Genomic DNA, 15,892 nt, shown 5'->3' with positions numbered 1-15,892 from the left:
AAAGAGAGAAAGAAAGATGGAATGAAGGAAGGACAGAAAGAAAGAAGAAAATGGAAAGGAAGAAATCAAGAGGAGGAAAGAAAATAAGAAAACAAGAAGGAAAGAAAAAAGTAAAGAAAGGTTGAAGAAAAATAAAGAGAAAAAGAAAGAAAAGGAAAGAAATAGAAAGAGCAAAAGAAGTAAAGATAGAATAGAGTAAGGAATGAAGGAAGAAAGAAAGAGTGAAATAAAGAAATTAGGAAGAAGAAAAGAAAAAAGGAAGGAAATAAAGAAAATAGGAAGGAAGAAAGAAAAGAAAGAAATAAAATGTATTTAGATGAAGGTGTACATAATAATAAAAAATACTAAATAAATTCTAATAAGAAAGGTAGGAAGGTGAATGGAATGGGAAGGGGTAAAATAAGTTGAAGGTGAGGAAAGAAATAAGGGAGTTACATTGGTAATTTGTATTGGGGAAAGGAAAAAAGTAAAGAAGGATATTGTCACGCTCCCCGGGTCCCCTGCCCTGCTCCCCGGCTCACCTGCCACGCTTCCCGGCGTCTCTGCTTCTCTCCCCGGTCCCCAGCCTCCGTTGCCCGCGGTCTTCAGGCGTCCCGGTCCCCGCTCCCGGCGTCCGTCGGTTACACAGCCCCAGCCCGGCTCTCCTGCTTCTTCCTCACCGCTCCCTGCCCTGGCTTCTGGCACCCGGGCCGCGCGCATGCGCATTAGGGCGCGCGCGCGGTCATTGACCCTTTCTTAAAGGGCCAGCGTCCACCAACAGGAAATTAAGCACACAGGTACAGGGTATAAAGGGGATTAGTGTCCAAGTGGGCGGGGCCTGTTCTTCGTGTTTCCCAAGCTAGGAGTCAGGTCTCCTTGTGTTCCTGTGAGATACTCACCTCTCTCTCTTCTAGAGCCGTTCCTGCCTCGCCATCCGGTCCAGCCGATTCCCGAACCCCGAACGCTGACTATCTGCCATCCTGTCAGTCCGTACCACCTCTGATCCCTGCGGTGACCCGTCCTCTCGCTCCATCGGTTCCGGACTCCGCCTGACAACATCTCGGCCTCCGAACCTGAGCTCCGTCACCCGGACTACCATCTCTGACTCCGTGGTCCCAGGGACTTCACCGTTCTACTCTTGTACACGGACTGTCCTGCTACCCGTAGTGCTCCGGCTACCGGACCCCTTGCCTTCATCAAGGAGTTCGGCCCAGTGGATCCACCTCCTGGGTCTGCCCGTCCACCTGGCCCTAACAGATATAAATAACAAAGGAGGAAATGTGTATGGAATAAGTGGAAAGGAAGAAGGAAAGTTAAAGGTACTGAGTCAAAAGGAAGGAAGGTACTGTAATCGGAATACGGGGAAGAAAAGAACATGTGTAGGTGGATAGGCCAGGAAAGGAAAGGAAAGGCAGTAGGGTGGTGAGAAGGAAAGAAGAATTCAAAGAAGAAAAAGGAGAATCAGTAGAAGGTCGTTATGTTTTGCACATCAATCATCTGAGCACATTTCTGCATTCTCATGTTCCTACTTTACTTTTATTGTTGCTTTTCCTAGGAAGTAATTGTCTTTATTTCCAGAAATCACACTCTGAGCCAGCAGAAATCTCTTCTCTGGGAAATCCTGGATGGTGATGTCGATAGACGAGACCGGTCGTCCTTCTACGGAGACCATGATGGTTTCTTCGGTGTCCACATGGAGCATGCTGGGTGTGATCAGTACACATCTGCGGAGAAGGATCCCATTACTTCACCATTACGTTTTATGTCTGAATTTACAATATGAATCAGACATTGCAGTAGGAGATGCCCGGATGAACGTTGCATGGGGAACAAAATAAAACAAAAAATAAAGAAATGGAAAAAAATAATTGAGGGAAATATTCTCATTCACATAGTTTATGGCCAACCATGCCAAATCCTGAGAAGGGTCACATAGGAGTACCGACCAAACAAGAGGAGACTCCAGGACCAGCAGACTAAGCATTTTATTCAAATGAGTGTAAGTTCCAATTATTTTGCAACATTAAGAACTATTTTATAGAATCAACATGCTTTTATTTTGCTCCAATTATGTTGGAAACGTAAAGGTATTTCCCAAAGTTGGAAACATGGCCACACCTATTCTTGACTCTCCATGGAGAGGAGGCCATGTATACATTGGCATTTTCCAATAACACATATAGAAGCAATGATAAAGAGATTGTCCACTTTTGGACAAACCTGAATTAATGGAAGAGTCTGTTGACGATAAGCAGTTTGACCTCACTGATAAGTAACCTGAAGTCTATGAGAAGCTTTTGGAATCTAAGTTTTAGAAAATATCTATTCCAGTCAGGACAAGATGTCCAAATTGAGAACCTGTCCAGTGTACTTGGTTGATGGATGTCCATTGTAACTCAAGAGTTGACAAGACCAAGGAGAGAACCACCCTCAATATTACTCAAAAGTTTCCACAATGAGATAGTCTCACTGGATAGCAAATGATAACAGAAGACCGGGCTCCTAAACTGGCCCTCAGTCTAGGAGGGCCCTAGCTGTCCCTCATCCCAGAGATACATCTAATGGTGAGGATGTCTGAGCCATCTTTCTGCCCCTGCTTATTACCAGCCCAGATCTACTACCTCTTCCCTCCCTGCCACAGAAGTTTGGGACAGAAGCATGTGTGGCGCCCTGGACAAGCCAGGTCATCACAGGCACTACACCAACACACCCCACACCCCGGCTAGGCACACTGAAGCCAAACACAAAATCCTTGTTGCCTTCCTCCAGGGGCTGATGTCCACACCAGGGGGTGGGCCAGGTGGTTGGCCCCGCCCACCGAGGAGTTCACAGTCCTGGAGGCGGGAAAAGGAGGCAGATGAGTTTTGGAGAGGAGTTGAGGAGGAGTGGAATAAAGTGGTAGCAGAGCAGACTGAAGGCGTCCAGGTGTGTGGCCCGGACGGAACAGCAAGGTTGGCAGACGGTGGTGACCGTCTGCAGGAGAGGCTGATTAGAGTGAACCGTAAGGACCGTGGACGGGCGGTGGCCCGGTGGTACCGGAACGGAGAGCAAAGAGAAGCCAGCACCATCCGGCAGGGCCTACGGACCCCGACCAGGCTAGGAGTCGCCGTAAAACCGGTCAAATCCGTTAGCGAAGGGAACCTCCGGGGTTTCCCAGCAGTCAAGACCCGATTGAAGGCAACAGCTCACACCGTACAGGGAAACACAGACACCGCCAAGGCTACAGTTCCCAAGGCCAGAGCCTGCGGGCAAAAGGGGCTCCTTCAGCACCCATCCAAGCTGGGGAGCAGGTTACCGGTGGGAAGCCATTGGAACCGTACACACAACACAGGTGCAGGGAAAGGCAGTCACCATCAACCTGCCGGGAGGAGAAACACCGCAGCCGTCTGTGGGACCCGTCCATCCAGCCGTTTGTTTGACCAGAGACTCCGACTGAATTACTGGCTGAGTGAGTACCACCGTGCCGTGCGGCACAGCGCTGCCCCCGCGACCCTGCACCTCACCAGGCCCCGTAACCCGCCTGCAACCATCCCTACCCCATCACCGGGCCCCGGGACAACCAACCCCCCTACCCACGGAGGGGAGAACCAACATCCAAGCTGCTCTCTGTCACCGCTCCCGGGATCCCCGTCCAGAGCAGCGGTGGTGTCACCAACTTCACCACAACCGTGGGTGGCGTCACGGACAATATCCCTAAACCAAACCACCCCCTTTCACTCACGGGCGAGGAACGCCGCTCGAGTCCCCGGGATCCGGCCCACCGCTTGAGCCACCACCGAGCAGCAGCCGGACCCGAGCAGTGGGTGAGCGCAGCGTGCCCCTCCTCCGCCCGTGACAACTTGGCGTCACAAACAGAATCTTACCGCTCTGCCGTCTGGTAGAGGTGCGCCTTGTGACCGCCGGAGGTGTCCGGCTGAAAATCTTGAGAAGCTGCCATTCTGGGCGCGAAAAGTCCCCGCTCGAGCGTCCCCTCGAGCAGTGGAGGCGCGAAAGCCGAAACCCCGCCCCTGTAGAGGAGCTACCGGAAAAAGACTAAGGGGGACGGATGGCGTCTGGCCGCATGTAGTCCGCGGTTATAGGAGCAGGGACGCCAGGACCATGCGGCCATCTTTTTGTTCCTGGAAGAGGCCACCACAGCAATGTATCAGCCATCCCGCAGCACCGTATCCCCGCGCCTGGAACCGCGGTGTGGGTGGAGGTCTGGACCTCCCAGCTCCAACAGCGGCTTTCAGATTCGGATGCAACTCCTCTTGGAGGAGTGGGAGGCCGACATGGCGGAGGTGGTGGCGGCCATATGGAGACGTGAGGTAGAGGGAGTCTTGGAGGAGAGGGTAAGTGACCCACGCCCCTGTACCCCTAGTGGGTCGGTCATCGCGGCCGAGGGGCCCGGTCTACGCCTGCTCGCCCTGCTACCTCCCCCGCTACCCGTGTTGGCTGCTGCTGTCCTGCCACTAGGCCCACTACCAACCCCACCGGTAGCGGTACCCTGCCAATCTGCCCAGGCGGACCGACCTGCAGCCGGGGCCCGTCACCGCTCGGAGACGCTCCCGTGGAAGGTGCCGAAGTCCGAGGCTATCGGAAGAAAGATACCGGAGGCACCCGTGGAGAGTTCCCCCGAACCGGTGCCGGCCGACCACTCCGTGCAGGAGGTCCAGCGGGAGACGACCCCTGTGCCCATCCCCCACACCTCGGCTGAGGCCGCGCAAGGGTTGTCGCTGCAGGGCAGCACCCCAGGCCATGACACCGCGGGACCTTCCCCCCAGAATGCCAGTCCTGGGCAGTGTGAAGGAGGTCTCGCGGGGCCCGATCCGTGCGCCGGGGCCCGCAGTAGCCCCTTACTGAGACAGAGGACAGACCCCGCTGGGCCAGGAGATTGCGGAAAGGGAGCGAAGGAAGGCGGAGCTGGTGGCCCGCACGATCCGAGAGAAGGAAAGCCTCCGCCAAGCCACCTTCCGTGTCCGGGGCCCGCTCTATGAAGGGCAAGTGAGGAGATTTGACGTCCGTCGGGGCTATGGTTTTATATACGAGCCGGGCCTGGAGGCCGAAGTTTTTGCGGCTCGACGGGACGTCAATGCCCATCTGCCGGAAGACCACCTGGGCCGCAACCTGATGCCGGGAGATTTTGTGCAGTACACCAGGCACTGCGGGGAGAGGGATTGGTTCGCGCTGGATGCAAAGCTGAGGGGCAGTCAAGAGGCCCGAGTATCTGCCCAGCCCCCTCCCCTGGCCGACACCGTGGATCTGGAGTGAGTCAGCGGTCCACTGTTGTTAGTTGTCCCCGTTGGGACCACCATCTGTTATGATCCGGAACCATGGAAGACCACCACAAATCATTGGCAAAAGGTGACAAGAGCATTGGCAACTAATCTGGCCGCCATCCCCTTACTAACCATCACAACTAGAAGTAGCCGAGGGGTGAACTAACATCCTGTGCACCGCGAACTCAGCCGGAGAACTAACTATCCTAAAGGTAGGAAAGATGAATAACGCTCTGCCTCAGAAAATAGACAAGAATAGCTAGCCCCCCACATTCAAAGACTGCGGTGATATAGGAAAAACACAATACACAGGTAGATGACAGGATTAGCAAAAGGTGAGGCCCCCGCTGACTAAAATAGGAAAGGACAGGAAAGGGACTGATGGTGGCCAGAGAAAAACCCTGCAAAATACCAACTTCCTGATAGTACAAAAAGGCCCTCAGATCGCACGATCTGAACTCCGTCCTACACCAGGTGCCTTTGTCATACCAATGAACAGAAAACAAGAATTATAACAAATCCAACAAGCCACAAACACATGGACCCAAAGGAGCTATACTCCACACAGAACTGCAGGGAGTTCCTCAACAATCCCCTAAGGGGGAAAATCCCTGCAAGCAAATAAACTGAAACCAACCACAGCAAATGACAAACCCAGATAAACAAAAGAACCAGACAATAAATAAAGAGCAAGCACTTATCTGGAATAGATGTGGTGTAGAGCAGGATGAAGCAGGCTGGAGATACAAAGAACAACTGACATCCGGCAACAGCCTGCAATCAGACCAGGATTTAAATAAGCAGAGAGTTAGCAAAGTAAACACCCACTGCACAACACACCTGGTCCAAGTCCAAACCATTCCTGGCCACCAGAGGGAGCCTCCCAGCAGCCAAAACATAACTAACATTCACAACAACCACCAGTTTGAAAGTTTTGAAATGATAAGCAAATCAACCGAAGAAGTTTTACCTGATTGAACCATGATTAAACCGGCCGTTGCCGGCAACTGTTGTCCCCGTAGGGACTGGCTTTGATCCTTGCGTAAGGAACTGCTTACGGACAAGCCCGAGAACTTGCTGGGCAACCACAAACTGAGTGGAATGTAAATAAAAATGTTTGATGGCTTGAACAGTCACCGCCTCCGGAGAGGCTGATTTGGGAGGATGAGCCTGGAGGAAAGAGATGGCCCAGGCCCGCCACTACCGTAACCGGTGGCGATCCTCCGGGGGTTCAGGGATCCCCATGGACGTGGGTCCCCTGAAAGGGACAGTACCCGCTCGGGCAGCTTGGTTCTGGACTGGGGTCAAGGGGTGCTGCCCACTTCTTAGGGGCAGCATCAGGGCCAGGTTGTTTGGGTGGGAGAAGAGCGGAAGCCATTCCGTTGTGAAATATTGTGATGATTTTACATGTTTTACCGTTTTTCTATCTTTGCAGTTAAACAAAAAAAAATAAAACCGGTGATGGACGGGCAGCCCGCGGACGGTCTGCATTTTACTAAGGGGGAATGTGGCGCCCTGGACAAGCCAGGTCGTCACAGGCACTACACCAACACACCCCACACCCCGGCTAGGCACACCGAAGCCAAACGCAAAATCCTTGTTGCCTTCCTCCAGGGGCTGATGTCCACACCAGTGGGTGGGCCAGGCGGGTGGCCCCGCCCACCGAGGAGTTCACAGTCCTGGAGGCGGTAAAAGGAGGCAGATGAGTTTTGGAGAGGAGTTGAGGAGGAGTGGAGTAAAGTGGTAGCAGAGCAGACTGAAGGCGTCCGGGTGTGTGGCCTGGACTGAACAGCAAGGTTGGCAGACGGTGGTGACCGTCTGCAGGAGAGGCTGATTAGAGTGAACCGTAAAGACCGTGGACGAGCGGTGGACCGGCGGTACCGGATCGGAGAGTAAAGAGAAGCCAGCACCATTCGGCAGGGCCTATGGACCCCGACCAGGCTAGGAGTCGCCGTAAAACCGGTCAAATCCGTTAGTGAATGGAACCTCTGGGGTTTCCCAGCAGTCAAGACCCGATTGAAGGCAACAGCTCACACCGTACAGGGAAACACAGTCACCGCCAAGGCTACAGTTCTCAGGGCCAGAGCCTGCGGGCAAAAGGGGCTCCTTCAGCACCCATCCAATCTGGGGAGTGGGTTACTGGTGGGAAGCCATTGGAACCGTACACACAACACAGGTGCAGGGAAAGGCAGTCACCATCAACCTGCCGGGAGAACAACCGCAGCAGTCTGTGGGACCCGTCCATCCAGCCGTTTGCTTGAACAGAGACTCCGACTGAATTACTGGCTGAGTGAGTACCACCGTGCTGTGTGGCACAGTGCTGCCCCCGTGACCCTGCACCTCACCAGGCCCCGTAACCCGCCTGCAACCATCCCTACCCCATCACCGGGCCCCGGGACAACCAACCCCCCTACCCACGGAGGGGAGAACCAACATCCAAGCTGCTCCCTGTCACCGCTCCCGGGATCCCCGTCCAGAGCAGCGGTGGTGTCACCAACCTCACCACAACCGTGGGTGGCGTCACGGACAATATCCCTAAACCAAACCACCCCCTTTCACTCACGGGCGAGGAACGCCGCTCGAGTCCCCGGGATCCGGCCTACCGCTCGAGCCACCACCGAGCAGCAGCCGGACCCGAGCAGTGGGTGAGCGCAGCGTCCCCTCCTCCGCCCGCGACACATGTTAATGCCAACAGTAATAGACAAACAGGGAAAACCAAAACTCTATCACATACCACGCTCACACAGAGTATTCAGGCAAATGATAAGGAGGAAAACTTAAGCAGGGAGGAAATATCCAGATGACAGTAGGTAATCCACAGCACACCAAGCAACATGCAGTAAATCACCAGATCGGAAAACAACAGCACACGGACCAGTGTTGCAGAAAGCTATAGTCGGCGTAGAAAGTCAAATTCCTCCATCTTAAAAAGGCATGGGGAGTACCTGAAATAGGTCTCCTGCAACATGACAACATAAAGGTAGGCAGCAGGCTAGCAGAAATTAACTCCTACTAGTCTGATCAGAAATGAGCATGAAGGGGGAAGTCAGGTGATGGCCGGCAATGCTCCAGTCCCTTTCTCACTCCAGTGTTGTGCATGTGTTGTGCCCCAGCTGGGGGGGTGCGTCACTTACTTGTGCCTTCAATGGCTCAACCACCACCCTGTTGCCAGTCACAATCATAGAAACTTTAGCTTCTTTATTCAGCATACAAACTTTCTGGGAGACATCTTCATAATTGTTTCAATCTTCATAATAACATTCCTAGGGTGGACATACATCTTTCACCTATGTTACCATTCTGCTGCCGCTCCTCAATGGATTAACCTTCTGTCCAGCACTTGCCCTGGGCAGCCGAGCCAGACTTCTATGGTCCCTGTTTCTTGCAGCTGTGACAGGAGGGATCCTCCTGTGTGTAGGACACAATGGAGGATCCCTCCTGAGGCCTGAGCAAACTTTGGAACAGAGCTCAAGATCCCAAGACCTGTTTTGCAGCACTTTCTATCAACTCAACTAAGGCACCGCTCACATCAGCGGTATTTTGTCGCAAATCCGTTACAAATGCATTTCAGTTCCATTAATTTCCAATGGAATCGCTGCAAGATGCGGTCACAAGCGGTTGCGTGCGTCATACACAACCGCATGTGACCGCATCTTGCCGTGATTCCATTGAAAAAGAATGGAACTGAAACGCATTTGTAACTAATCTGGCTTTGCGGCAAAATACCGCTGATGTGAGCGGCGCCTAAACTAAACTGATCGCCTTTCCTTGCTCTGTCTGCAATTACCAACCTTTACTCCACCCACTGTACTCTATCTCCCCGGTTATCATTGTATCAATATCAATATCTGGCTGGTCTGCTAACACCTTTCACATCCTATTGCTAGCACTCTATAAGCACTCTATCTACCACTGTGACATCCTCCTGTCCTCTTGGTCCCTAAGTTGCATTTACACTATCTACCACTGTGACGTCCTCCTGCCCTCTCGGTCCCTAAGTTGCATTTACACTATCTACCACTGTGGCGTCCTCCTGCCCTCTCGGTCCCTAAGTTGAATTTACACTATCTACCACTGTGACGTCCTCCTGCCCTCTCGGTCCCTAAGTTGCATTTACACTAAAACATTCTATCTTAATATTCCTACACCTGTTACATACTACCGTTTACTCCATATTATCCTACTTAACATTTCTATACTTTACACATCAATAATTCCAGATTTATTTAAGTTTATATGTACACTATAACTTATCGGCCACTAGATGGCACCAATTGCTGTGCTGCTCTGGCTCTGCTACATCGCTGCACCAATATACATTTAACATCAAGTGCAATTATATCACAGTACTGTACATTGGGGAAAAAAACTGTATAGTGGGAGGGGGAGCGAATCGACCAGTGAGCAGTGTCAAAAGTCTGTAGTTCGAACAACGTATGATGACGCTGTGACACCCTGGACTAGTCAGGTCGTCCCAGGTAGTCACACACAACACCACACCCCCTCCCGATTAGGTGACATCAGTCAAACTAAAAACCTTGTCACCACCCTCCAGGTTTGATGTCCACACCAGGGGGGCGGAGCCAGGTGGTTGGCTCCACCCACAGAGGAGTTCACAAGCCTGGAGGCGGGAAAACACAGACACAAGTTCAAGTTGACAGCAGAGTAGTTTTGACAGTGGAGGAGAGAGGTTGAGTCCAAGGGCAGACCTGCGCCCAGGCCTGCCATAGACTACTCCGGTGGCTTGGTCGGAGCCCAGTCACCTTTGGCAAGGAGGCAGACGGTGGTGGCCGCCTGCAGGAGCTGGGATTACAGCCGGTGGAACCGTAGGGACCGGGCTCGGGCGGTGGCCCGTCGGTACCGAATCGGGGAACCGATTGGAAACCGGTGCACCAGGAGGGGTACTCAGACCCAGTGCAAAGCCCTGAACCGACAGGGCTGAGTCAAATCAACTGATTGTGGACTGGACTTTAGGACCTATACCACACAAGACCCGTTAGAAGCCCAACCATACAGGGTAAAGCCACCGCCAAGGCATAGAGACCAAAAGAGCCAGCATCTGCGGGCAAACAGGCTCCTACGGCATATACAAGTCGGGGAGCGGACAACCAGTGTCTAGGCATAGGAGTCAAACATTTACACACAGAGGTGCAGGAGAAAGGCGGAAACCACCAACCTATACCGGGAGAAGCTGCAGCCGGCTGCGGGCCCCGTTCATCACTCCGTTTGGTTTACCAGAGACTCCAGTGTCTTGTGTCAGAGTGAGTACACCAGTGCCTTCGGGCTGCGCACCGCGCCGCACTGCACCAGCGTCCAGCATGCATTACCCGCTCCCCCGCCTCAGCACCTCCCTCGGACCCCCGGGACCATCACTCCCCTACCCACGGAGGGTCAACACCAAGCTGCGCAACACCGTCCCCGGGAGGCCTAGTTAATGGCAGCAGTGGTGTCCATCCATTCACCACAACCCGTGGGTGGCGTCACGAACTTACAATCCAAACCAAACAACTGCGGCCCCGGCCATGGAGCTCCTCACCCAAGTCCCCGCGTGTAACGCCAACTCCCTTGCAGAGCGACGTGACCCTCGGGTCCGTGAGAGGCTCGAGCCACCATCCGCAGTACGAGCACGGATCCGAGCGGCTCGGCGGTCGCAGCCGAGCCCGCGGGGCGGTACAATGCCATAACACTTGGCAAGTTTAGTGCAACACACCATGTGACAGGTGTCTTTTCTTTTCCTGGGAAATCTAAAAAATTAGTGGATAAACCCTTTAAGAAATTTGGGAGGACAAAGAATGTTACCCACTAAATGAAAGTTTATATTTATTTATCATTTTTAACTGAAAGAGAATGTTCAGGTTTGGAAAAGCATAGCTGATTTCTTTCAAAACCGTGCCCTGGCCTATCCCAGAAAAACATACAGGCGCATCTCAATAAATTTAAATATCATTAACAAGTCAATTTATTTTAGTAATTCAATACAAAAAAGGAAACACATACATTATATAGAGTCATTACACCCAGAGGGATCTATTCCTATATATTATATAGAGTCATTACACCCAGAGGGATCTATTCCTATATATTATATAGAGTCATTACACACAGAGGGATTTATTCCTATATATTATATAGAGTCATTACACCCAGAGGGATCTATTCCTATATATTATGTAGAGTCATTACACCCAGAGGGATCTATTCCTATATATTATATAGAGTCATTACACCCAGAGGGATCTATTCCTATATATTATATAGAGTCATTACACCCAGAGGGATCTATTCCTATATATTATATAGAGTCATTACACCCAGAGGGATCTATTCCTATATATTATATAGAGTCATTACACCCAGAGGGATCTATTCATATATATTATATAGAGCTGTGATGGGCTCCAGCCAATCCCGAATAGTTCGGAGGTCAGAATCAGTGTGTCTTTCAGTGAGTCCTTCCTCCCTGTGCTGTGTAGTGTGAGTCCCTCTGGCTTGAAGCTATGCTGGAACCAAGTCCTGGGAATGGTTCTTTTGTCATCCCGTACAGCAGGCAGCGCGAGTCCGTTGCTGGTGCCACCCGTTGGTTATGACTCCTGGCTCTATATGCTACTTTGTGCCAGGATCTATGTGTGGGCGGGACTTGAAGTGCCCACCAGCCTAGGGCTCTGCACCCTGTTCTGTGTGCGCTCGGTCCTGAGGGAGCTATCCCCTCAGCGACTGTGTACTTCTGCGTCTCACTTGTTTCCTGGTGGTTGCTGTTCTATCTGAATGTCAGTGTCTCACTTTCCCCAACTTCTGGTCCTGGGACAAATTCTTACAGCCGCCCATCCCCAGGACCTCTCTCCTGAAGCTTTGCTTCTTCCTTGTCTCCCCTCAGACTGTCTCTTCCTTTCCCTTTTGAGAAACTGGCTGACTGGCTGTGTGTGTGTCACCTTACTCCCCAGGTGTCGTTCCTCCCCCCCAGGGTTGCTGAACTAGTGGGTGGGAAGCCCCTTACATTGTGGTACCCATCCTAAATGACCCTACCCTAACCCACCCCTGGTGAGAGGGCAACTAACTAATGTGTGTTGGTGGATTGTGGTGGTTTACCGGCAATGATCTCCTCCTTACCCGAGATGAATACTGTACGTGTGGTGCCCCTGTGGCGACTGAAGCCTCAAGGGCACCACACTTACTTCTACCCCTAGCTCTACAAAAATTATTCTGGATATATGCAGCGTATGACTCAAAAAATATTGTTTAAAAAAACCCAATGCTCCAGTTTATCCCAGAAGGATCACTATCTGTATACTGAATGTAGATCCTCAGATTTCTAACAGGGGGTTGCGGAGGTCTCCACAACTCATTGGATGCTTATTTCTACCCCTAGTGTGACGCCCTGGCAAAACCAGGTAGTCACAGATCCATCTAATCCTCCTTGGTAATCTGATCCCACACTGGTACAGTTCTACAGACACACCCCTCCCCCCAGTGTAAGAGCTAAACTGAGCAGGAGGGGAGGGGCTGGTGCAGAGTGTGAGAGCAGAGGGAGCAGAGCAGACCGGGGTTTGGAAGCTCCCGGCTGCTGTGGAGTGTGGAGCGAGCTCCAGGAGTGCGGGAAGGAGCCAAGGTGGCCGGGGCAGGGTAGTAATCAGGCTCCGGATTGTCGCTGGGGAGTGGGCTCCCCGTTCCAAGCTGAGGAGTTGAGGAGGCTTCCTATCGTAATGGACAGAGAGAGAAAGGGCCCTGCTGTACTGGGTGTGGGATCCGAACACCCTCCGTACCAAAGGCTATGGACACCGGCAATTTCTGGTTAATCCCTGACTCTGTGTGAGTTTTCTTGCAAAGCGCACTGTGAGTATCAACATCCCCCGGTCCAACCGGGCACGCAGCTCTCAGACGGCCGCCCATCTCCCTGCACTACAAAGCCCAACGGCTCCCGGGGCCACCATGCCTACCCACGGAGGGGTTAACATCTCGCTGCATCACCATCGGCCCCCGGATACCCCCATAACCGCAGCGGTGGTGTCCATCTTCACCACAACCCGTGGGTGGCGTCACGGAACATAGACTACCAAAATCTCCCCTGTATATAATTACCCTTTTGTTGTGGTGCCTGGGATAACAGACCGGGTCACGCCACTGTGATACCCTCAGAACTGACCTCTTGGCCGGGATCTGAGTACCCACTATCCCTGGGCGACACACTAGCTGTACAAGAATTAGTATGGATATTTGGAATGAATGACTCAAAAAATATTAATTCAAAAAACAGTGGCCCAACTGTCCTCAGGTTTCACTTGGTTTCGCAACTCATCCCAAAGTATCTGATCTAAGGACAGATGCAACGCTGTGAAAAAGCAGTAGTTTCTCCAATCTTATAAAGCCCATGTAAAGGAACTATAAAACTATAATAAAATGAGTGTTTCTTCTTATTCATGGGTTTAAACAGTAAAATATTCAAAGAAAATTCAGGAAACTCACTGTGGTTGTCCATAGGACTCCTCCAGAAAACACAGCAGGATCAGACAGAGTATTCTCCACCCCATGGTGCTCGCTCTGCTGTGGTTCCCTGATGTCGGGAGGGTTATGTAGTGAGGCTTCTCGATGGCCTCCATCCAATATAAATAGTCTTTATTGTACTGATTAAGTAGGGGGTTTAGCTGCCAAGGCAAAATATGCAAATAGTGTTGGTCTGCTTCCCATCACCAGGGTTTAGCATATAACCATTACACATCAACAAGGAAATAGAAAAGGATAAAGATGGATGGAGGACCTCGCCAGGGTCAAAAGTCTTGTTTGATTACTACTACAGAAGTATGAAGCTATGCCAATACTATGGATGTCTATCTGGATCGTTTTGTTGGAGAGGACCCTAAACAAAATGCTGACAGTGGTGCATCCATATGATCAGCAGTTCTGAGGTTTGGTGAGAAGATGGCACCACACCGGTGTATCAGATGGGAGATACGTGCCATTATTGTTATGCCAAAGGGCATTGTGGTTTTACTTTGTCTCAGGGAGCAGAGTGGACAAACCTCAATACAGGGAGCACAGGGATTACGTGTTAAATTCAAAGTGCTCAGTGGTTTCAATTAATATTCAGGAGGGGCACATTACAGTGCAGTTTTTATTCAGGGGCAGATTGTGGGGTACACGTAAGTATTTGGGGCACAGTTCCGGTAACCTTCTTTGTGAAATATCAACTCTCGGCATTTTGCTGTTATTGTATAAGATATCATTTCACTTGGTAAAAACAAAGCAGGTATATATACAGGTCTTTCAAAGTCTAAGGGGTACTTTGCACACTACAACATCGCAAGCCGATGCTTGCGATGCCGAGCGCGATAGTCTCCGCCCCCGTCGCAGCAGCGATATCTTGTGATTGCTGCCGTAGCGAACATTATCGCTACGGCAGCTTCACATGCACTCACCTGCTCTGCGACGTAGCTCTGTCCGGCGAACCGCCTCCTTCCTAAGGGGGCGGGTCGTGCGGCGTCACAGCGACGTCACATGGCAGGCGGCCAATAGAAGCAGGGGGGCGGAGATGAACGGGACGTAAACATCCCGCCCACCTTCTTCCTTCCGCATTGCAGCCGGGACGCAGGTAAGGCGATGTCCCTCGCTCCTGTGGCTTCTCACACAGCGATGTGTGCTGCCTGCTGGAACGAGGAACAACATCGTACTGTCGCTGCTGCGAAATTATGGAAATGTCGGACCCTACACCAATCATACGATAACGACACTTTTGCGCTTATTAATTGTATGTAAAAGGATTCACATACTGCGATGTCGACAGCGACGCCGGATGTGCGTCATTTTCGATTTGACCCCACCGACATCGCACCTGCGATGTCGTAGTGTGCAAAGTACCCCTAAGGGCGGCGTCACACGCTACGATATATCGGGCGATATGTCGTCGGGGTCACGGATTCCGTGACACACATCCGGCATCGTTAGACATATCATAGCGTGTGACAGCTACGAACGACTGTTAACGAGCAAAAATACTCACTTTATCGTTGCTCGTTGACACATCGTTCATTTTCAAAATGTCGGTCCTTCTTCTGTGCTCCATTTGTTCATCGTTCCCAAGGCAGCACACATCGCTCCGTGTGACACCCCGGGAACGACGAACAACAGCTTACCTGCATCCCGCCGGCAATGCGGAAGGAAGGAGGTGGGCAGGATGTTACGTCCCGCTCATCTCCGCTCCTCCGCTTCTATTGGTCGGCCGCTGTGTGACGTCATTGTGACGCCGAACGTCCCTCCCCCTTCAGGAAGTGGATGTTCGCCGCCCACAGCGACGTCGTCCGGGAAGTAAGTGCGTGTGATGGGGGTAAAAGACTTTGTGTGCCACGGGCAACTAATTGCCCGTGACGCACAAATGACGGGGGCGGGTACGATCGCTCGTGCGATGGCACGACAGATCGTACCGTGTGACGCCACCCTTAGGTTGTTACGTCCCTTTTCTCCCTCATGCTGAACCTCTACATACGCTTTTATATACAGGAGCTTCACTTAGTATGCACAGGGCATACTTTATAACACACAGTGCCCTCCCTTATTATTTACAAGTCATTCTTTATTGCATTCAGTGACCTTATTATTATGTACAAGTCATCATTTAGTACATGCAGTGCCTTCCCTTATTGAGTATATTAAGTATATAGCATCCT

General features: G+C 51.6%; 1 protein-coding gene across 1 annotated transcript in view; it reads right to left on the bottom strand.

Moving 5' to 3' along the window:
• The window catches only part of LOC142304353 (venom factor-like), a 157,784-nt gene extending 144,030 nt beyond the window's left edge, over positions 1-13,754 (bottom strand). The window contains exons 1-2 of the mRNA XM_075346658.1: positions 13,698-13,754; positions 1,514-1,703 (exon numbers count right to left, since the gene is read on the bottom strand). Of these exons, the coding sequence (XP_075202773.1) occupies positions 1,514-1,681 (168 nt within the window). The 5' untranslated portion in view covers positions 1,682-1,703; positions 13,698-13,754. The remainder of the gene's footprint in view (positions 1-1,513; positions 1,704-13,697) is intronic.
• Between the last annotated feature and the right edge of the window lie 2,138 nt (positions 13,755-15,892).

The sequence above is a fragment of the Anomaloglossus baeobatrachus genome, chromosome 4 (genome assembly GCF_048569485.1).
Source record: "Anomaloglossus baeobatrachus isolate aAnoBae1 chromosome 4, aAnoBae1.hap1, whole genome shotgun sequence".
NCBI lineage: Eukaryota > Metazoa > Chordata > Amphibia > Anura > Aromobatidae > Anomaloglossus > Anomaloglossus baeobatrachus.
Note: the sequence above shows the minus strand (reverse complement) of the source record. Positions and strands in the feature narration are given on the sequence as shown.